The sequence below is a fragment of the Procambarus clarkii genome, chromosome 64 (assembly GCF_040958095.1).
Source record: "Procambarus clarkii isolate CNS0578487 chromosome 64, FALCON_Pclarkii_2.0, whole genome shotgun sequence".
NCBI classification, from domain to species: domain Eukaryota; kingdom Metazoa; phylum Arthropoda; class Malacostraca; order Decapoda; family Cambaridae; genus Procambarus; species Procambarus clarkii.
Window position 1 is genome coordinate 6,414,690 of NC_091213.1, and position 24,116 is coordinate 6,438,805.

The 24,116-nt window shown below is 48.2% G+C and overlaps 2 protein-coding genes across 5 annotated transcripts in view; one reads left to right on the forward strand and one right to left on the reverse strand.

Annotated features, from left to right (window-relative positions):
- Window positions 1-24,116, reverse strand: part of LOC123768916 (Ankyrin repeat-rich membrane spanning) — an 866,672-nt gene that overhangs the window by 442,308 nt on the left and 400,248 nt on the right. The gene's annotated exons all lie outside the window — the stretch shown is intronic.
- The window catches only part of LOC138354675 (uncharacterized protein MCAP_0864-like), a 29,900-nt gene that overhangs the window by 2,324 nt on the left and 3,460 nt on the right, over window positions 1-24,116 (forward strand). Inside the window, exon 2 of the mRNA XM_069309033.1 lies at window positions 189-285. Within this exon, the coding sequence (XP_069165134.1) occupies window positions 189-285 (97 nt within the window). The remainder of the gene's footprint in view (window positions 1-188; window positions 286-24,116) is intronic.

Genomic DNA, 24,116 nt, shown 5'->3' on the forward strand with positions numbered 1-24,116 from the left:
TTCACACCAGTTCCTCCATCTATCACCATTCTATTATGCAGGAAGAACCGCACGTCTATGGGTCATCCAATAAGGTTAGCAGACTTCTAGATGTTACCACTGTTAGGCTTAGGCTCGGCTACAAGTACCTCTGGGAATTTGTAACATCTGCTGATGTAGATTTGACTAAATGTAAACTCTGTCAGCAGAACAAGGTAATGACGCATACTTTGCGTCATTATATAATGGAAAGTGAAGACATCTTGGAATTCAGAGATAACACCATCAATAGTGTCCAAGAAATGTGTAAGTACTTCATTCATGATGATGTGCTGCCCGTAATCTTAGCGAAGTATCTAAAATTTGGTTACTGTACATGACTGTAAAGCTGCCGCCCAGTTGGGTGGGTGTGGAGCACATGACTGTAAAGCTGCCGCCCAGTTGGGTGGGTGTGGAGCACATGACTGTAAAGCTGCCGCCCAGTTGGGTGGGTGTGGAGCAAGACTAGTAACTGTGCAGTAGCTGTTACTTTCTCTAGGCGTGAACCGTTTTTTAGGCCCTGGGACCTTCCGGCCCTGGGACCTTCCGGCCCTGGGACCTTCCGGCCCTGGGACCTTCCGGCCCACTCGCAGCAGGCGGCCTTGTGGCTATAGCGTCTTTGGCTTGCGGAATATTTCATGTGTAGTCTTCCTGTTATTTTCCTCGTGTTGTGCCTGGCGGGGTTTGTGGGATATTCGAGTATACCTGGGATATATATATCCAGCATTTGACCATTTCCCAGGATGCCAGCCACAACAGTCGACTAACACCCCCAGGTACCTAATCACTGCTGGTGAAGAGAGGCAACGGGTGTAAAGAGACTTGCCTATACGTCTCGCCCTGTCCTGGGACTTAAGTACTGGGACTTAAACTTGAAGGAAACTTTAAGTAACTTAATAATGCCAAATCAAAAGTAAGATTAACTAATTAAAATTAAAGTCTATTAAGTTCAAAGCTCCCGAACACAACAGAGGATAAGCTATTGTTCCACTCCTTACATCTAAACAATTAACAATAGCATTAAAACCCCAGCCACTAAATATATAAGTGAACAATATCAACCAGGATTCGCATTTTTTTATGTTTAAATGTCAATGTGACCGTGTGTATCTTTACCCTTGGGTGACGAGTCCCTGAGGACCTCTACCACACGCTTCTGGTACACCGTCATCGTACTGACTCTTAACACACACACACACACACACACACACACACACACACACACACACACACAATCCTGTTGATTGACGGTTGAGAGGCGGGACCAAAGAGCCAGAGCTCAACCCCCGCAAACACAACTGAGTACACACACACACACACGGTACCTGGGAAAGGTACCTGGGTGTTAGTCAGCTGTCACGGGCTGCTTCCTGGGGGTGGAGGCCTGGTCGACGACCGGGTCGCGGGGACACTAAGACCCCGGAAGCACCTCAAGGTAACCTCAAGGTAACTGTAGCTACAGTGAAACACTGTAGTGCCCACCACTTCTGAGTGAACCATCACTAACACACTCGACCCACCATAACAATACGTCCACTGACGCCAAAATGTTAAGGTTGCCGTCAGTCGGACGAGTCTCCTGATACTTCCTCATTCGTCTCCACCACTTGGACTGGACGGTAGAGCGACGGTAGAGCTTCATGCAGGTCGGCGTTCAATCCCCGACCGTCCACAAGTGGTTGGGCACCATTCCTTTCTCCCCGTTCCATCCAAAATCCATATCCTGTCCCCCTTCCAAGTGATATATAGTCGTAATGGCTTGGTGCTTACCCCTTCCCTTCCCTACCCTCCCTCCCTCCCACACCACCCACACTCCCTCCCTCATACCAATTCTACGACCAGGTGACAAAGATTAAACAAGGTGGGCAGACTGTATTTTCTTGGACTGTCAGAAAGCCTGTGACACAGTACCCTAAATGAGGATAGTGTATAAGTTGGAGACACAGCCAGGAGTTTTGGGTAGGGTGCTCCAGTGGATAAGGGAGAACCTAGACAATAGAAGAGAATTAGTATGAGGGGCGAGGCCTCAGAGTTGAGTGATGTCACCAGCGGAGTCCCACAGGGTTCTGTATTCGGACTTATTCTGGACCTGGGTTGTACTTGGATGGGATTCTGGGAGTTATTCTACTCCCCAAGCCCGGCCCGAGGCCAGGCTCGACTTGTGATAGTTTGGTCCACCAGGCTGTTGCTTGGAGCGGCCCGCAGGCCCACATACCCACCACAGCCCGGTTGGTCCGGCACTCCTTGGAGGAAACTATCTAGTTTTGTCTTGCAGGTGTCCATGGCTCTTCCCTGTTTCTGATAGACTTAAATGTAAATGATCTCCCAGAGGGCATTGACTCATTCCCCTTAATATTTGCTGATGATTTCAAAATTATGAGAAGGATTAAGACAGGAGTGACAGCATGAGGCTATACGATGAACTGGACAAACTGAAGGAATGGTCCAACAAATGTCTATTTAACCTGAGCAAATATAAAGTAATAAAGATAGGTGCAGGAAGCAGGAGGCCGGATACTAGGTACCATTTGGGAGATGAAATCCTTCAAGAATCAGAGAAAGACCTGGGGGACTGATATCACGCCAGATCTGTCTCCAGAGGCCCACATCAAGAGGATAACATCAGCGGCATATGCTAGATTGGTCAACATAAGAATGGCCTTTAGAAACTTGTGTAAGGAATCATTAAGAACCTTGTATATTACATGTGTCAGACTAATCCTGGAGTTGAGCTCCAGCATGGAGTCCGTATCTAGTCAAACACAAGACTAAATTGCAGACGGCTCAGAGGTATGCCACCAGACTAGTACCCGAGCTGAGGGGTAAGAGCTACGAGGAGATTTTGAACTTCACGTCGCTGGAAGAAAGAAGATATATGATCACCACATACAAGGTTCTCACAGGAATTGAGTGAGTAGATAAATACATTTTATTTAACACAAATGACACACTCACAAGGGGGACAAACTGAGTATCCAAATAAGCCACATAGACATTAGACAGAACTTTTATAGTTACACAAGTAGAATACAGTAGGCAGAATGCGCGCCACTCCACAAAAGGAAATAAAGAGTCAAAAATTATAGACTGATAACACTAACATTACACATAAAAGTCTCTAAAAAGAGTGCTAAGAAGGCAAGGAAAGACATGTATTCACAGGACCTACACAACCCTGACCAACACAGTACAAGGGCCAGATTCACGAAAGCACTTACGAACCTGTACATCTTTTCTCAATCTTTGGCGGCTTTGTTTACAATTATTAAACAGTTAATGAGCTCCGAAGCACCAGGAGGCTGTTTACAACAATAACAACAGTTGACTGCCAAGTTTTCATGCTTGTAAACTGTTTAATAAATGTAACTAAAGCCGTCAAAGGTTGAGGAAAGATGTACACGTTCGTAAGTGCTTGCGTAACTGCTTCGTGAATTTGGCCCCAGAGCAGGGCGCTCCTGCCTCTCACAGCTGCTAGCCCACTATGACATAGCCTTACACACCATGGAAGGTAAGCCAAACGATGATGTTATATACACACATTTCGCGAACATTTTCAAGTGAAACCATAATGCTATTGGACACACGAGAAATACCTAAAAGGAAACCACATACAAAAAGCAGTCAATTCACACTTTAGAATGAAAAATCAATATAAACTCTAGTAGTAATCACGTCGGGAAGCAACCCGTTTTCGCACTTGCTTATAGTCAATATTGGCTTATTTAATAAGTGCATATGTGACATACTAATTGATTGTGAATATTTTAGTTTACCTTGAAAAGCTTCATAGAAAACACCGACCTCACCTAACCTTCTTAGTATGTTAAGATAAGCATCTTATTGCTTCTTATTTACAATTATTACTTAACCTATCAACGGTATAGGTTAAGTAATAACTGCAATTAAGAAGCAATAAGATGCTTAACATACTAAGAAGGTTAGGTAAGGTCGGTGTTTTCTATGAAGCTTTTCAAGGTAAACTAAAATATTCACAATCAATTAGTATGTCACATATGCACTTATTAAATAAGCCAATATTGACTATAAGCAAGTGCGAGAACGGGTTGCGGGAAGACCTTACTTCTAAACAACACAGCGAAATAGGTGTAACATCTGCAAGGAAAATGACAGGTTGAATAACAAGAACTTTTCAAACAAGAGATACCGGACCAATGATATTCTTCAAGACACTAGTGCTCTCTAGTGTAATATTATTGCACACTAACAGCCACATTGACAGCCTGAGACATTGCTGGCCTGCAGAACGTGCAGGCTGTCAATGCAGCACATTGCTGGCCTGCAGCACGTGCAGGCTGTCAATGCAGCATATTGCTGGCCTGCAGCACGTGCAGGCTGTCAATGCAGCACATTGCTGGCCTGCAGCACGTGCAGGCTGTCAATGCAGCACATTGCTGGCCTGCAGCACGTGCAGGCTGTCAATGCAGCACATTGCTGGCCTGCAGCACGTGCAGGCTGTCAATGCAGCACATTGCTGGCCTGCAGCACGTGCAGGCTGTCAATGCAGCACATTGCTGGCCTGCAGCACGTGCAAAGGGCTTTTACTGCCACAATAAACTCAATAAAACATCTGAATAATTGAGAGCGCTTAAAATTTTTACATTTGTATTCCCTGAGAGCAGACGAGAGAGTAATATATTAGAGCAGCTGCTTCCAAATCTACACACGAATGTAACTGTGTGTGTGTGTGTGTGTAGGATGCACATGTTCACTGTCTACATAAACGGTCAACCAGGAGGCATGCAAAATTCCTTCATGTTTGCTGATGATGCTAAGATGAGGGGAGCCGGTCGGCCAAGCGGACAGCACGCTGGACTTGTGATCCTGTGGTCCCGGGTTTGATCCCGGGCGCCGGCGAGAAACAATGGGCAGAGTTTCTTTCACCCTATGCCCCTGTTACCTAGCAGTAAAATAGGTACCTGGGTGTTAGTCAGCTGTCACGGGCTGCTTCCTGGGGGTGGAGGCCTGGTCGAGGACCGGGCCGCGGGGACACTAAAAAGCCCCGAAATCATCTCAAGATAACCTCAAGATAACCAAAGCTGGAATATGCAGCGGTTGTATTGTGCTCATATCTTAAGAGGCACGTGATAACCACCTACAAAATTCTCAGGGGAATTGACAGGGTTATCTTGAGGTTATCTTGAGATGATTTCGGGGCTTTAGTGTCCCCGCGGCCCGGTCCTCGACCAGGCCTCCACCCCCAGGAAGCAGCCCGTGACAACTGACTAACACCCAGGTACCTATTTACTGCTAGGTAACAGAGGCATTCAGGGTGAAAGAAACTTTGCCCATTTGTTTCTGCCTCGTGCGGGAATCGAACCCGCGCCACAGAATTACGAGTCCTGCGCGCTATCCACCAGGCTACGAGGCCCCCCGAGGGTGGACAAAGACAAACTCTTCAGCACGGGTGGGACGCGAACAAGGGGACACAGGTGGAAAATTAGTACCCAGATGAGCCACAGAGAAGTTAGAAAGAATTTTTTCAGTGTCAGAGTGGTTAATAAACGGAATGCACTAGGCAGTGATGTGGTGGAGGCTGACTCCATACACAGTTTCAAGTGTAGATATGATAGAGCCCAGTAGGCTCAGGAACCTGTACATCAGTTGATTGACAGTTGAGAGGCGGGACCAAAGAGACAAAGCTCAACCCCCGCAAGCATAATTAGGCGAGTACATTAACGAACTGGAAAAGGTGCAAAGGCATGACTTCCGGAACTGAAAGGTAAGAGCTACGAGGAGACGTTAGAGACCTTAGTGACCAAACCACACACCAGAAGATGAAGTTACGACGACGTTTCGATCCGTCCTGGACCATTATTAAATCGTATTACCAATGGTCCAAGACGGACCGAAACGTTGTCGTCTGGTCATCTTCTGGTGTGTGACTGGCCACCACATCTTCAGCCCCGTTATTGTGACTCATCGTCTGCAAAGAGGACCTAAAAGATATGATCCCAACGTACAAAATAGTAACGGAAATATACGAAATTATAAGAGAAAACATCTTAAAACCTGGAACTTCAAGAACATGACGTCATAAACTAAACAAAGCTGACGAAAAAATATTAGAAAATTCACTTTTCGTAAAATGGTAGACGGTTGGAACAAGTTAGGTGAGGTAGTGGTGGAGGCCAAGACCGTCAGTAGTTTCAAAGCGTTATATGACAGAGTCCTGGGAAGACGGGACACCACGAGCGTAGCTCTCATCCTGTAACTACACTTAATTACACACACACACACACACACACACACACACACACACACACACACACACACACACACACACACACACACACACACACACACACAATGGTCAGAGTTTCTTTCACCCTAATGCTCCTGTTACCTAGCAGTAAATAGGTACCTGGGAGTTAGTCAGCTGTCACGGGCTGCTTCCTGAGGTGTGTGTGTGTGGTGTGGACTAAAAGAAAAAAGAAAAAAAATAGTAGTTAGTAACAGTTGATTGGCAGTTGAGAGGCGGGCCGAAAGAGCAGAGCTGAACCCCCGCTAGCTCAACTAGGTGAATACAACTAGGTGAATACACACGCACACACACACGACGCTTTATTTTTATTAGTACATTTAGGTACATGTACCATTACGGAGCTACCTAGAATACATGTACTCCAGGAGCACAGAGTACTAAGTGACGCAATGTCCCCATCTCGCAGGATGGTTAGTCATACAGGGCCATGTGTTCAGTAGCCAGCACTGGCAAATTTTGGGTACACTATGAGGATATCTTCAAGAACACGATAGTGAATAAAGTAATTGCAAAGCTCCGGGTACCTCATGCCAACGGGTCTGAAAGGTCTAATAACTGGGCATTCAGTGATGTAGTGTGGGAGATCATGCCGCAGTTCCTGCTCACAGAGTTGGCATCTGGAGTGCTCAGGATTGGGAGATCCGTCACCTGCAGCCACCTGCCACAGGTAACGGTAGCCACCTGCCACAGATAACGGTAGCCACCTGCCACAGGTAACGGTAACCACCTGCCACAGGTAACGGTAACCACCTGCCACAGGTAACGGTAGCCACCTGCCACAGGTAACGGTAGCCACCTGCCACAGGTAACGGTAGCCACCTGCCACAGGTAACGGTAGCCCCCTGCCACAGGTAACGGTAGCCACCTGCCACAGGTAACGGTAACCCAACCTGATCCTGGCAACCACTGTGTCGCACAAGTCGAATTTTAATACTTAATTTAGAGGGGCCACACCACCCACGCCAACTACCAGCTTTCCCCAAGAATCTTCCACGCCCACCAATAACGACCTTCCTGACCCCATCACTAGGGCGCCCCACGCCACCCCACCCCCCATCATGGTGCCAGGGGGGGGGAGGGTGACCCCCCACCACATGGTGCCACGGTCAGACCCCACCCGTGCCTGTTGGCCACGGGTGACCTGGTTTGATAAGAGGGAGGTGATAGAGACTGAGTGCCCGAATATGATAACAGGGGTACAGGGGTAATGTTGACTACCCGTTCAGGTTACGCTGTTACGAGTCTGTTACGAGAGGGGGAATGTGTGTGTGGGGGGGGGGGGAGGAGGGGTAAAGAGGAAGGAGAGGCATAGGTGAAGGGAAGTATAGAAGTGGGAAATACAGTGAGAGGTATGAAAGTAGGCGGCGGGCTGTCCGCCTTGCTGACACGATGTGTGGGTGTTGGCAGCTAAGCTAAGCTGGCTCCCTCTTGTCAGGGAGCTGTGAGTGTGTGAGAGGTTCTTCACATGTGTTTCACCGTATATGTGGATGTCTATTGATGAATAATGTGTAGCATTCATATATACACATATGTGGATGTCCATAGATGAATACTGTGTAGCATTCATATATACACACTCCGATGTTTCCACCGATGGGTGGGTGGTGGCCGAGTGGACAGCGCTCAAGACTCGTGGACCTAGGGACCGGGGTTCGATCCCCCCGACACCGCCGGAAAAACAAATGGGCAGAGTTTTCTTCAACCTGATGCCCTGTTACCTAGCAGTAAATAGGTACCTGGGAGTTAGACAGCTGCTACGGGCTGCTTCCCGGTGTGTGTGTGTGTGTGTGTGTGTGTGTGTGTGTGTGTAGCACAACTAGGTGAATACAACTAGGTGAACACGTGTTTTTTGTTCAAGGCTATTTATTGTATTATTATTTATTGATTTATTCACACATACACATACATGTATACTTATATACACATACATACATGTATATTATACATACACACATACATACATGTATATTATACATACACACATACATACATGCATACATACATGTATATTATACATACACACATACATACATGTATATTATACATACACACATACATACATGTATATTATACACACACACACACATACTCTATTTTTCCAATTATTGGGGGAAGGAAGGATTTCTGTTCAGTATTTCATCTGGGAATTATGTACTGTGGGGCAGGGTTTTCATCTAGTAAGTCGAGGCTCTTAGGCCACCAGCTGTGGGAGTGGGGCGTCTCATCTTGGGCCACCAGCTGTGGGAGTGGGGCGTCTCATCCTGGGCCACCAGCTGTGGGAGTGGGGCGTCTCATCTTGGGCCACCAGCTGTGGGAGTGGGGCGTCTCATCTTGGGCCACCAGCTGTGGGAGTGGGGCGTCTCATCTTGGGCCACCAGCTGTGGGAGTGGGGCGTCTCATCTTGGGCCACCAGCTGTGGGAGTGGGGCGTCTCATCTTGGGCCACCAGCTGTGGGAGTGGGGCGTCTCATCTTGGGCCACCAGCTGTGGGAGTGGGGCGTCTCATCTTGGGCCACCAGCTGTGGGAGTGGGGCGTCTCATCTTGGGCCACCAGCTGTGGGAGTGGGGCGTCTCATCTTGGGCCACCAGCTGTGGGAGTGGGGCGTCTCATCTTGGGCCACCAGCTGTGGGAGTGGGGCGTCTCATCTTGGGCCACCAGCTGTGGGAGTGGGGCGTCTCATCTTGGGCCACCAGCTGTGGGAGTGGGGCGTCTCATCTTGGGCCACCAGCTGTGGGAGTGGGGCGTCTCATCTTGGGCCACCAGCTGTGGGAGCGGGGCGTCTCATCTTGGGCCACCAGCTGTGGGAGCGGGGCGTCTCATCTTGGGCCACCAGCTGTGGGAGTGGGGCGTCTCATCTTGGGCCACCAGCTGTGGGAGTGGGGCGTCTCATCTTGGGCCACCAGCTGTGGGAGCGGGGCGTCTCATCTTGGAGTAATCTTTCTAACATTGGGTCCTCTAACATTTCGATGGTGTTCCACACCCTGATGGCTTGGTGCTGCAGTCTGATGTTTAGTGGCTGTATGTTCAGGAGTTCGTGGAGCTCCTGGATTGTCTGATCATATGGTGGACGGTGTTTTGCTGCTCTCCTTAGCGCCTTATTTTGTACTGCTTGCAGTTTCTGCATGTTAGTTTTCTTGCAGAAACTGCAAACAGTGCAAACTTAGGCAGTAAGGAGAGCAGCAAAACACCGTCCACCATATGAGGTGCTCGTCTTGAGAGAGGAAGGTACTCGTGGAAGATAGGTGGTGAGGGGGATAGTAGGTGGGGGGGGGGATAGAGGGGGGGAGTAGATAGAGTGGGAGTAGGTGGGGGGGATAGAGGGGGGGTAGATAGAGTGGGAGTAGGGGGGGATAGAGGGGGGGTAGATAGAGTGGGAGTAGGTGGGGGGGGGGATAGAGAGGGGGTAGATAGAGGGGGGGATGGTGGGGGTCGTTGTGCAAGAATTGGGGGCAACACAGTGATAAAAAGTGGAGAAGTATTTCACAAGACGCGACAGTTGCTAAGGAATTTCACCTTAATATTTTTTGTTTGGTCGTGCAGGAGACTGTCTCTCGGTCATGCTTTCTCAAGGCTGCCCCTGGCCAGTGTGGGGGCCCCCTGGCCAGTGTGTGGGCCCCTGGCCAGTGTGTGGGCCCCCTTGGGCAGTGTGTGGGGGCCCCTTGGCCAGTGTGGGGGCCCCTGGCCAGTGTGTGGGCCCCCTTGGGCAGTGTGTGGGGGCCCCCTGGCCAGTGTGGGGGCCCCCTGGCCAGTGTGTGGGTCCCTGGCCAGTGTGTGGGCCCCCTTGGGCAGTGTGTGGGGGCCCCCTGGCCAGTGTGTGGGCCCCTGGCCAGTGTGTGGGCCCCTGGCCAGTGTGTGGGCCCCCTTGGCCAGTGTGTGGGCCCCCTTGGCCAGTGTGTGGGGGCCCCTTGGCCAGTGTGTGGGCCCCCTTGGCCAGTGTGTGGGCCCCCTTGGGCAGTGTGTGGGGGCCCCCTGGCCAGTGTGTGGGGGCCCCCTGGCCAGTGTGTGGGGGCCCCCTGGCCAGTGTGTGGGGGCCCCCTGGCCAGTGTGTGGGGGCCCCCTGGCCACTGTGTGGGGGCCCCCTGGCCAGTGTGTGGGCCCCCTTGGCCAGTGTGTGGGCCCCTGGCCAGTGTGTGGGGGCCCCTGGCCAGTGTGTGGGCCCCCTTGGGCAGTGTGTGTGGCCCCCCCTGGCCAGTGTGTGGGGCCCCTGGCCAGTGTGTGTGGCCCCTGGCCAGTGTGTGGCCCCCCCTGGCCATGGTGTGGCACCTCAACCGTCCAGAGAACACCTCAACACTGACAAAAATTAATAATCACTGCAGTAATAAAAGAGGCACTGCAACAGTGCAATGGGAACTTCAACGCTACTAGGAGCACTGCAACAGTGCAATGGGAACTTCAACGCTACTAGGAGCACTGCAACAGTGCAATGGGAACTTCAACGCTACTAGGAGCACTGCAACAGTGCAATGGGAACTTCAACGCTACTAGGAGCACTGCAACAGTGCAATGGGAACTTCAACGCTACTAGGAGCACTGCAACAGTGCAATGGGAACTTCAACGCTACTAGGAGCACTGCAACAGTGCAATGGGAACTTCAACGCTACTAGGAGCACTGCAACAGTGCAATGGGAACTTCAACGCTACTAGGAGCACTGCAACAGTGCAATGGGAACTTCAACGCTACTAGGAGCACTGCAACAGTGCAATGGGAACTTCAACGCTACTAGGAGCACTGCAACAGTGCAATGGGAACTTCAACGCTACTAGGAGCACTGCAACAGTGCAATGGGAACTTCAACGCTACTAGGAGCACTGCAACAGTGCAATGGGAACTTCAACGCTACTAGGAGCACTGCAACAGTGCAATGGGAACTTCAACGCTACTAGGAGCACTGCAACAGTGCAATGGGAACTTCAACGCTACTAGGAGCACTGCAACAGTGCAATGGGAACTTCAACGCTACTAGGAGCACTGCAACAGTGCAATGGGAACTTCAACGCTACTAGGAGCACTGCAACAGTGCAATGGGAACTTCAACGCTACTAGGAGCACTGCAACAGTGCAATGGGAACTTCAACGCTACTAGGAGCACTGCAACAGTGCAATGGGAACTTCAACGCTACTAGGAGCACTGCAACAGTGCAATGGGAACTTCAACGCTACTAGGAGCACTGCAACAGTGCAATGGGAACTTCAACGCTACTAGGAGCACTGCAACAGTGCAATGGGAACTTCAACGCTACTAGGAGCACTGCAACAGTGCAATGGGAACTTCAACGCTACTAGGAGCACTGCAACAGTGCAATGGGAACTTCAACGCTACTAGGAGCACTGCAACAGTGCAATGGGAACTTCAACGCTACTAGGAGCACTGCAACAGTGCAATGGGAACTTCAACGCTACTAGGAGCACTGCAACAGTGCAATGGGAACTTCAACGCTACTAGGAGCACTGCAACAGTGCAATGGGAACTTCAACGCTACTAGGAGCACTGCAACAGTGCAATGGGAACTTCAACGCTACTAGGAGCACTGCAACAGTGCAATGGGAACTTCAACGCTACTAGGAGCACTGCAACAGTGCAATGGGAACTTCAACGCTACTAGGAGCACTGCAACAGTGCAATGGGAACTTCAACGCTACTAGGAGCACTGCAACAGTGCAATGGGAACTTCAACGCTACTAGGAGCACTGCAACAGTGCAATGGGAACTTCAACGCTACTAGGAGCACTGCAACAGTGCAATGGGAACTTCAACGCTACTAGGAGCACTGCAACAGTGCAATGGGAACTTCAACGCTACTAGGAGCACTGCAACAGTGCAATGGGAACTTCAACGCTACTAGGAGCACTGCAACAGTGCAATGGGAACTTCAACGCTACTAGGAGCACTGCAACAGTGCAATGGGAACTTCAACGCTACTAGGAGCACTGCAACAGTGCAATGGGAACTTCAACGCTACTAGGAGCACTGCAACAGTGCAATGGGAACTTCAACGCTACTAGGAGCACTGCAACAGTGCAATGGGAACTTCAACGCTACTAGGAGCACTGCAACAGTGCAATGGGAACTTCAACGCTACTAGGAGCACTGCAACAGTGCAAGTACTCCAGCAGTGCCGGGGGTCACATCAGCAATGTAAGGAGCATTTCAATAATGCAAGGAACACAGCATGCAGGAACACAGGAACACTGCATGCAGGAACACTGGAACACTGCATGCAGGAACACTGGAACACTGCATGCAGGAACACTGGAACACTGCATGCAGGAACACTGGAACACTGCATGCAGGAACACTGGAACACTGCATGCAGGAACACTGGAACACTGCATGCAGGAACACTGGAACACTGCATGCAGGAACACTGGAACACTGCATGCAGGAACACAGGAACACTGCATACAAGAACACTGCATGCAGGAACACTGGAACACTGCATGCAGGAACACTGGAACACTGCATGCAGGAACACTGGAACACTGCATGCAGGAACACTGGAACACTGCATGCAGGAACACTGGAACACTGCATGCAGGAACACTGGAACACTACAACAATGCCAGGTATGAATAGGGTGACCAACAGTGCTCATCACAGGTATTTAGTATGCAAGTGGAGAAAGTTGAAGGGCACCACCTTCGTGGAGTGTTGTGAGCCCCGGGCACCGCCGGGTACCCCACATCACACTTCCACCAGCACTTATGTCATGTCTCGCCAAGCGGGAGACGTCGCCCAGTTTAAGAGATCTTCAACACAGATCCATTCCGGGAACCTTGACCCAACAGGACCTGGGGCCTGATTCACGAAGCAGTTACGCAAGCACTTACGAACCTGAGGCCAGATTCACGAAAGCACTTACGCAAGCACTTACGAACGTGTACATCTTTCCTCAACCTTTGACGGCTTTGGTTACATTTATTAAACAGTTTACAAGCCTGAAAACTTGCCAATCAACTGTTGTTATTGTTATAAACAGCCTCCTGGTGCTTCGGAGCTCATTAACTGTTTAATAATTGTAAACAAAGCCGCCAAAGATTGAGAAAAGATGTACACGTCCGTAAGTGCTTGCGTAAGTGCTTTCTTGAATCTGGCCCCTGTACATCTTTCCTCAATCTTTGGTGGCTTTGTTTACAATTATTAAACAGTTAATGAGCTCCGAAGCACCAGGAGGCTGTTTATAACAATAACAACAGTTGATTGGCAAGTTTTCAGGCTTGTAAACTGTTTAATAAATGTAACGAAAGCCGTCAAAGGTTGAGGAAAGATGTACACGTTCGTAAGTGCTTGCGTAACTGCTTCGTGAATCTGGCCCCAGGATCGTACGCCGGTGCCAAAGTTCAAGTGCCTTGTTGTGGTCTCTCTCAAGTCAATAGGAATAGGCCTACGTGTAGGTGGGTGCTTGGTCCTGATTGGGCCACGAAGAGGCAGTGGAGAAACTACAAGAAGCATTCCAGTACTGGCTGAAGTAGAGAAGAAATCTCTAAGGGCTAGAGAGATTAATCTGTTAAATAATGCCACGCTGTTATTAGTAATGTTAAATAATGCCACGCTGTTATTAGTAATGTTAAATAATGCCACGCTGTTATTAGTAACGTTAAATAATGCCACGCTGTTATTAGTAATGTTAAATAATGCCACGCTGTTATTAGTAATGTTAAATAATGCCACGCTGTTATTAGTAATGTTAAATAATGCCACGCTGTTATTAGTAATGTTAAATAATGCCACGCTGTTATTAGTAATGTTAAATAATGCCACGCTGTTATTAGTAATGTTAAATAATTAGGTGTGGTGGCACCTACGACAGGTGGGGACCAAGAACCAGAGCACGACACCTCCACCACCTCTCCAACACCCTCCGGCGACTGTCTCCATCACCAACACCCGTTTCTTGTACCTGGGCCACCCCTGGAGTAGGTTCTGACTCTACTTCTGCTCCCAAAGGCCGGCCTCTGGAGGGAAGGTTCGACTTGTAATCACTTCAACTAGAAGGCCTTTACTTGTATTATTTTCTACCACAGACGTGGCCAGACATTCGCAAAGCTAACCAGTATATATACATTTTCTTCTGTCCTCCATGGACAGGGTGAGAGATCTGTTAAACATATAGTTCAGGGATTTATTGAATAACAGAGTGATTGTAGTGGTTGTGATCTAGAAGGCTGTTGCTTGGGGCGGCCCACAGCCCCATATATTCTGAGACAGCTCGGGTGCCTTAAAATCTTTTTTAGACAATGGGGAGACTTGAACCAGCGTCCTGGATAGTCCCAGACACCTGCCCTAACCGACTCGGCCACCATTATTATTATAATAATATATACATATATTACACACACACACACACACACACACACACACACACACACACACACACACACACACACACACACACACACACACGCACGCACACACACACACGCACACACACACACACACTGCATACTGAACGATCGACCTAGAGCCAAAAATCCAATATATTTTTGGGTTGTAAAAACAATCCAATATGTCAGAGAAAACGCGACACATAAATAAAGGTTTGACGTGATCTACAAGCGCCACATCTGTGACTTTTTATCGGAACTTTGCGATAAGTTCTCCACGTCGCTCGTAACTCTGAAGGCGAACAATCTACGTTGTAAGTTACAGGTGAAGTAAATCTGTTCTTCTTTTAGTGGACGCGTCGCAATAGCATAATATTGTACCTCTCAATAATCTTACTCAATACAGGTCTTTAGCAGTTTCTGCTAGACTGATTGTACATCTGGGGCCAGATTCACGAAGCAGTTACGCAAGGACTTACGAACGTATACATCTTTCCTCAACCTTTGACGGCTTTGGTTACATTTATTAAACAGTTTACAAGCATGAAAACTTGCCAATCAACTGTTGTTATTGTTATAAACAGCCTCCTGGTGCTTCGGAGCTCATTAACTGTTTAATAATTGTAAACAAAGCCGCCAAAGATTGAGAAAAGATGTACAGGTTCGTAAGTGCTTCGTGAATCTGCTCTTGATGCCTAGACTCGCGGGGGAAGGCAGTACGGATCAGCGTCTGAACATTAAACAGACAATACTCGCCCATAAGCACCATGTCTCCTGCAGGCTCATGAAGGGTGATTCAACAGTGCTGAGTGAGGTAACTTGTTCCACCAGACACTGCTATCATGTCCAACCACTTAGGCTGGACGGTAGAGCGACGGTCTTGTTTCATGCAGGTCGGCGTTCAATCCCCGACCGTCCACAAGTGCTTGGGCACCATTCCTTTCGCCCCGTCCCTTCTCAAATCCTTATCCTGACCCCTTCCCAGTGCTATATAGTCGTAATGGCTTGGCGCTTTCTCCTGATAGTTCCCTTCCTTCCCCCCCCCCCCGCCCCCCGTCTCCCCATACTTAGCACTGCTCTTCCTGTTTCATGGTGGTACCATACTAACATTTTCAGTAGAGCCATCGGCTACCAAGGAGCCCAAACTGGTAGACAGGAGCTCCGCCCACCAGACTACGGAACACCCACAGTAGGGTCTCAGGAACACGTAACTGACGTTCAACCGAGACTTTTGTCCTTCCTTGGGGTGCTACTTGAGCATCGAGGAATTAAGTGTTCCGCGCTCCAGTCATATGATTTTTTTTTTTTTTTTTTTTTTTTCAGGGATATTCCTGCATATGAATTGATAACCTCAATAATTGTGGACAATAACATTTCAATCACCAGGGTCTCGAACCACGGACACTAAAAGCGGAAGACCGTAGCTCTACCAACCAAGCCACTACCACTCAAAGTGATACGTATGGGGTCCACCACCACACAGAACAAGTATGGGGTCCACCACCACACAGAACAAGTATGGGGTCCACCACCACATAGAACAAGTATGGGGTCCACCACCACACAGAACAAGTATGGGGTCCACCACCACACAGAACAAGTATGGGGTCCACCACCACACAGAACAAGTATGGGGTCCACCACCACACAGAACAAGTATGGGGTCCACCACCACACAGAACAAGTATGGGTGTAACACTGTAAAAGTGTTTGAGTTAGTTTATTTAAAATATATATAGAGTACATGAGTCACAGACAAGGATCTGAGAGGCGCCAGTTGTCTGCCTGAGATCTCACACCTCTAACCGTTAACGACCCCAAGTGACCTGAGGTCAGATCATGAGAATTTCACCTTGCTTCCGCTAAGCTTATAATTGTAGTCTGGTAGCCTTCAAACATGCCGACGTTTAAGGAGTGGCTTGGTAGTGCCGGAGGCTATCTACTTGTGGGCGGAGTTAGCTACTAGGTTCCCCAATATAAACTCGGAGAGCTATCCAGCATAAAGCATTAACAGACAGAACAGACAGAGCAGCAGACGAGAGAGAGAAGACGTCCCTACCAGGGAGGCTGTCGGCCGGCAGGGGCGAGACAGTCTCTGTCAAGCTACAGACCCCCCCCCCCTCTCTATTCAACTTAGACTCAGTCCTCGGTGAGTGAACATTAAGGTGACTTGGTCGTGTTTTACAAGTGTTGTGTGATGATCAGGGGCAGTCAGTTGTAGTGTTCTCAGATTCTTGGATGATGACTCACTTTGCATATTAAACTGGAACATTTTAATTGAATTGTTAAATTATGATACTTCATGGGAAATATAATTATGAATTTATTATTTAAATTGTGTTTAACTTCGTTCCCTAGAGCTTTGAGTTGAGGTGAGAAAGCCTCTGTGGTTACTGGTTTCATGGTGTAGAATGAGTACATGATAAAGATGGGACAGATTAATAATGAACTCATGATAACATCCTTTGAGAATTTTGTGATACAGGCAAGTTCCATTCCTTGTCTTGTATGTAATGATCATGAATGGATGGTGGCAGCATTTCGTCTTCTACTATCTACTTTCGTCTTCTACTATCTACTCTTCTCCTTCTACCTATCTACTCCTCTCCCTCCACCCCTCTCTAAACTCTCACTTTCAACTAATGACCCTCCTCGCTCCTCCCACCTCTCTCCCTCTCACCCCAAACCCTCACTAATTACTTCACTATTCATTTCTTTCCTTTCGTTTTCTCTTATACGTTTGTGGCAATGATTCTGTATTCTAGAGTTCTCTCTAGAGTTTCGGGTAACTGATCCAGTTACGGCGCCTTGTAGTCTTAGCACCTAGGTAGTCAAATACCTAGGTTACAAGGTGTTGAACGAGAGAGGTTGCCTTAGGAACTCTGGAGGGTGCTCTAGAATAGTTAGCTAACTGAGGACGGAATAACGGACTAGAGAGAGCTGTTTCCCCCGGCCTCGTTAGTTAACTGGGGGGTGGAATAATGGACAAGATAGAGCTATTTCCCCCACCCCCCGTTACAATGATGGCAGCGGTGTTGAACAATGTTTAAGGTATTGGTGTTCTTTTAACATTGTTCAGTCCCACGTGTCTTTTTACCGCTCAGGCGCTATCAGGGAGATCTTGACAGGTGTTTATTATTCGCGAGTTGCGAACTTTTTTTTCAGGTTAGGAGATAGTGATTCTCTGGTGTTGTGTTTAGTGATTTTGTGAGTTTTGTGTAGTTCAGGGAATATTCACCAGAACTTGCGTGTGTGGTGATTAATGTTAGTGATAAGATTTGGTGATTTGGGAACTTAGCGGTGTTGGTAGTGCAGGTCAGCTGAGTGTGACAGGTGACCTCGCATGTCCCACGGGGACACCCAGCCACCGCTGGTCTCCAGGTCAGTTGGGGAGTGGCAGGTGTAGTTCTTAAGTAGAATTTAGTGGTGGTTCTGCTCAGATTATTGCGATCGACTGTTTTACTCCATTTGAACGCAATAACCCGAGGTGTACTGGTCTTGTACAGCATGCTAGGGGGAGGCTTAGTATGTCAGTAGACTTCACGTTGGGGACGCTCGACGTTAGATAGTCTGGTCACAGGTGTGGCAACAGGTTGGGGTTGTTGACCGGCGGAGAAGCTAGGGAAACACTCTGGGTCACGTAGGTGGCTGTAGGTTAAGGGTGGGAGTAATGGATATTTAAGTACGTAAGATTAGGAACGGTATAGTTAAGTTAGGCTAGAGTTTTGTCTATTAGTTTTGATTTTTTTGTGTGACGAATTACAAGTAGTGATGACCTTATTCTCTCTTCTCTAAACTTTCCTCTGTTACTGTTTTATGTTCCACCAAGTCAATATCATTAAAGAGTTAATTGGATTATTAAAAATTGAAGTGTAGTTGTTGCCAGGAGGAGAGCGGTATGATAGGACTGTGTAACCCTATACAAACTACAGGGTCACACAAACATCTTGGGAACACGTATTGTCGCCTTTCTGTTCATTTCACAGGTGGGAGCCAGAAGAGAGGAGAGACGCACATACAGAAGAGGGAGACGGCTGCTGTGTACCACACTCAGGGGCGTTTATCACCACCACCACCATCACCCCAGGGGACCCCCGAGATACAGCCCTCTCGGTCGGTCAACATTGGTCTACCCAGTGGACCCCAAGACGGACGGACCCCAGGGGACCCCAAGACGGACGGACCCCAGTGGACCCCAAGACGGACGGACCCCAGTGGACCCCAGGTCGTTCTGCAGACGACCCCAGACGACCCAGTAAAGATGGAAGAGGAACAACAACGATTCCAGTCTGTCCCACCAACACCGGTCTGCCCAGGATGGACCCCAGGACGGACGGACCCCAGTGGACCCCAGGTCGCTTGTCTAAGACCCATGGGAGGAGGAAGAGAGAAGAAAGAAGAGAGAAGAAAGAAGAGAGAAGAAAGAAGAGAGAAGAAAGAAGAAAGAAGAAAGAAGAGAGAAGAAATAGAGAGAAGAAAGAAGAGAAGATAAGACAAGCTGAGTGAGACATGATACCTAGTGTCCCTTGCTGGTGTCAGCATCATTGCATGGAGCGGAATTGCAAGACAGGATCGTTTGCCTTGACTGGCCGCCCCTCCTGCAAGCAGGTAGCTCTGTTGAGTGATTCTTCCTGTGTCATGCAGACTTGATGTGGCTGTCAGAAGTAGCTCTCTGAAGGAGGCGTGCTGGAGCAACAGGGAGGAAGAAGAGTAGGATGGGATTTCTACTGTTGGCAACTATATGAAGGTCTCGAAACTTGTAGTCCCTATAGCTGTGAAGAACCCCAATATACGTCTCTCATGGTGACTGACGTAGGGCCAATTACAGATCAGCTGGGACAACCGAATTCCACGGTCCTGTGCACAGTTCAAGAAGTAACGGCTTTCTGGTTGACCAAGGGTTGTTGTGCGTTAACGACGGAGAAGCGACGGAGGCAGTTGTGTTGAAGAAATGTGGTACAGGATTATCTACAAGACCAAGCAGTGACGTCGCCCAGCCAGAGACAATGGACGTCGGTCTACATATTTCATTTTTTAGAGTAGGATGATGTATATTTGTTTAGCTAGGATGTATTCTTTTCGTTAATAAAGTTGTCGCACACAGCTAGCTTGCTTTAGCAGTGTTGCAAAAACTTTATTTTCGGGGAGAAGGGGAGATGTAACACTGTAAAAGTGTTTGAGTTAGTTTATTTAAAATATATATAGAGTACATGAGTCACAGACAAGGATCTGAGAGGCGCCAGTTGTCTGCCTGAGATCTCACACCTCTAACCGTTAACGACCCCAAGTGACCTGAGGTCAGATCATGAGAATTTCACCTTGCTTCCGCTAAGCTTATAATTGTAGTCTGGTAGCCTTCAAACATGCCGACGTTTAAGGAGTGGCTTGGTAGTGCCGGAGGCTATCTACTTGTGGGCGGAGTTAGCTACTAGGTTCCCCAATATAAACTCGGAGAGCTATCCAGCATAAAGCATTAACAGACAGAACAGACAGAGCAGCAGACGAGAGAGAGAAGACGTCCCTACCAGGGAGGCTGTCGGCCGGCAGGGGCGAGACAGTCTCTGTCAAGCTACAGACCCCCCCCCCCTCTCTATTCAACTTAGACTCAGTCCTCGGTGAGTGAACATTAAGGTGACTTGGTCGTGTTTTACAAGTGTTGTGTGATGATCAGGGGCAGTCAGTTGTAGTGTTCTCAGATTCTTGGATGATGACTCACTTTGCATATTAAACTGGAACATTTTAATTGAATTGTTAAATTATGATACTTCATGGGAAATATAATTATGAATTTATTATTTAAATTGTGTTTAACTTCGTTCCCTAGAGCTTTGAGTTGAGGTGAGAAAGCCTCTGTGGTTACTGGTTTCATGGTGTAGAATGAGTACATGATAAAGATGGGACAGATTAATAATGAACTCATGATAACATCCTTTGAGAATTTTGTGATACAGGCAAGTTCCATTCCTTGTCTTGTATGTAATGATCATGAATGGATGGTGGCAGCATTTCGTCTTCTACTATCTACTTTCGTCTTCTACTATCTACTCTTCTCCTTCTACCTATCTACTCCTCTCCCTCCACCCCTCTCTAAACTCTCACTTTCAACTAATGACCCTCCTCGCTCCTCCCACCTCTCTCCCTCTCACCCCAAACCCTCACTAATTACTTCACTATTCATTTCTTTCCTTTCGTTTTCTCTTATACGTTTGTGGCAATGATTCTGTATTCTAGAGTTCTCTCTAGAGTTTCGGGTAACTGATCCAGTTACGGCGCCTTGTAGTCTTAGCACCTAGGTAGTCAAATACCTAGGTTACAAGGTGTTGAACGAGAGAGGTTGCCTTAGGAACTCTGGAGGGTGCTCTAGAATAGTTAGCTAACTGAGGACGGAATAACGGACTAGAGAGAGCTGTTTCCCCCGGCCTCGTTAGTTAACTGGGGGGTGGAATAATGGACAAGATAGAGCTATTTCCCCCACCCCCCGTTACATGGGGTCCACCACCACACAGAACAAGTATGGGGTCCACCACCACACAGAACAAGTATGGGGTCCACCACCACACAGAACAAGTATGGGGTCCACCACCACCACCACCACACAGAACAAGTATGGGGTCCACCACCACACAGAACAAGTATGGGGTCCACCACCACACAGAACAAGTATGGGGTCCACCACCACCACCACCACACAGAACAAGTATGGGGTCCACCACCACACAGAACAAGTATGGGGTCCACCACCACCACCACGCAGAACACAGTTGAGGCCGGGAGCGGCACCGGGTCCCCAGAGCCTCGACCCTCACCTCACCAGTCACTAACACAGCACCTCCAGCTCTCTCACAACCACAGCAAGAGTCTGGCAGCAACACCTGGGGGTCACCTCTTGAAAACATAATGAAAAAAAAAGTTTGAAAAATATATCGGGAGCGTTCAGCGCTCTCTCGAGGAGACCAGCGAACACTGACATGATTTAGATGCAATAGAATGACATGATTTAGATGCAATAGAATGACATGATTTAGATGCAATAGAATGACATGATTTAGATGCTATAGAATGACACGATTTAGATGCTATAGAATGACATGATTTAGATGCTATAGAATGACATGATTTAGATGCTATAGAATGACACGATTTAGATGCAATAGAATGACATGATTTAGATGCTATAGAATGACATGATTTAGATGCTATAGAATGACATGATTTAGATGCTATAGAATGACATGATTTAGATGCAATAGAATGACATGATTTAGATGCAATAGAATGACATGATTTAGATGCAATAGAATGACATGATTTAGATGCAATAGAATGACATGATTTAGATGCAATAGAATGACATGATTTAGATGCAATAGAATGACATGATTTAGATGCAATAGAATGACATGATTTAGATGCAATAGAATGACATGATTTAGATGCAATAGAATGACATGATTTAGATGCAATAGAATGACATGATTTAGATGCAATAGAATGACATGATTTAGATGCTATAGAATGACATGATTTAGATGCAATAGAATGACATGATTTAGATGCAATAGAATGACATGATTTAGATGCAATAGAATGACATGATTTAGATGCAATAGAATGACATGATTTAGATGCAATAGAATGACATGATTTAGATGCAAAAGTATCAGGAGGCAATAACTAGTGAGAGGTAGAGACTCTTGAGATGTGTGGGCGTGTGTGTATGTGGGCGTGTGTGTATGTGGGCGTGTGTGTGTATGTGGGCGTGTGTGTGTATGTGGGCGTGTGTGTGTATGTGGGCGTGTGTGTATGTGGGCGTGTGTGTGTGGTGGGCGTGTACTCACCTAGTTGTACTCACCTAGTTGTGTTTGCGGGGGTTGAGCTCTGGCTCTTTGGTCCCGCCTCTCAACTGTCAATCAACTGGTGTACAGGTTCCTGAGCCTACTGGGCTCTATCATATCTACACTTGAAACTGTGTATGGAGTCAGCCTCCACCACATCACTGCCTAATGCATTCCATTTGTCAACCACTCTGACACTGAAAAAGTTCTTTCTAATATCTCTGTGGCTCATTTGGGCACTCAGTTTCCACCTGTGTCCCCTAGTGCGTGTGCCCCTTGTGTTAAACAGCCTGTCTTTATCAACCCTGTCAATTCCCTTGAGGATCTTGAATGTGGTGATCATGTCCCCCCTAACTCTATTGTCTTCCAACGAAGTGAGGTTTAATTCCCGTAGTCTCTCCTAGTAGCTCATACCTCTCAGCTCGGGTACTAGTCTGGTGGCAAACCTTTGAACATTTTCCATTTTAGTCTTATGCTTGACTAGATATGGACTCCATGCTGGTGCCGCATACTCCAGGATTGGTCTGACATATGTGGTATATAATGTTCTGAAAGATTCCTTACACAAGTTTCTAAAGGCCGTTCTTATGTTAGCCAACCTGGCATATGCTGCTGCTGTTATCCTCTTGATATGAGCTTCAGGGAACAGGTCTGGCGTGATATCAACCCCCAGGTCTTTCTCTCTCTCGGACTCTTGAAGTATTTCATCTCCCAAGTGATACCTTGTATCTGATCTCCTACTTCCTACCTGTGTGTGTGTGTGTGTGTGTGTGTGTGTGTGTGTGTGTGGTGGGCGTGTGTGTGTGTGGGCGTGTGTGTGGTGGGCGTGTGTGTGGTGGGCGTGTGTGGGCGTGTGTGTGGTGGGCGTGTGTGTGTGTGGGCGTGTGTGTGGTGGGCGTGTGTGTGGTGGGCGTGTGTGTGTGTGTGTGTGTGTGGTGGGCGTGTGTGTGTGGGCGTGTGTGTGGTGGGCGTGTGTGTGTGTGTGTGTGGTGGGCGTGTGTGTGTGGGCGTGTGTGTGGTGGGCGTGTGTGTGGTGGGCGTGTGTGTGGTGGGCGTGTGTGGGCGTGTGTGTGGTGGGCGTGTGTGGGCGTGTGTGTGGTGGGCGTGTGTGTGGTGGGCGTGTGTGGGCGTGTGTGTGTGGGCGTGTGTGTGGTGGGCGTGTGTGTGTGTGGGCGTGTGTGTGGTGGGCGTGTGTGTGGTGGGCGTGTGTGGGCGTGTGTGTGGTGGGCGTGTGTGGGCGTGTGTGTGGTGGGCGTGTGTGGGCGTGTGTGTGGTGGGCGTGTGGTGGGCGTGTGTGTGGTGGGCGTGTGTGGGCGTGTGTCTGGGTACTGTATAACCACTTCACGCCCCCCCCCATCCCCCCACAACAAGCCATTTATAATGTAAACACAAAATTGTTTTATGTAGGATTTATATTTCACGATTTACGGTCATATTATAATAATTATTAGTATTACAGGTAAAAGATGTTCACATATTTCTATCTGGTATTACCTGTGCTACAATGTTATGTAGTTTGTCCACTTCACGATGTCCTCTATCTTCTCGAGAGGTTATCTTGGGATGATATCGGGGCTTAGCGTCCCCGCGGCCCGGTCCTCGACCAGGCCTCCTTTTTGTTACACCCCCCCCCCCCCCCACCCTCCCCAGGAAACA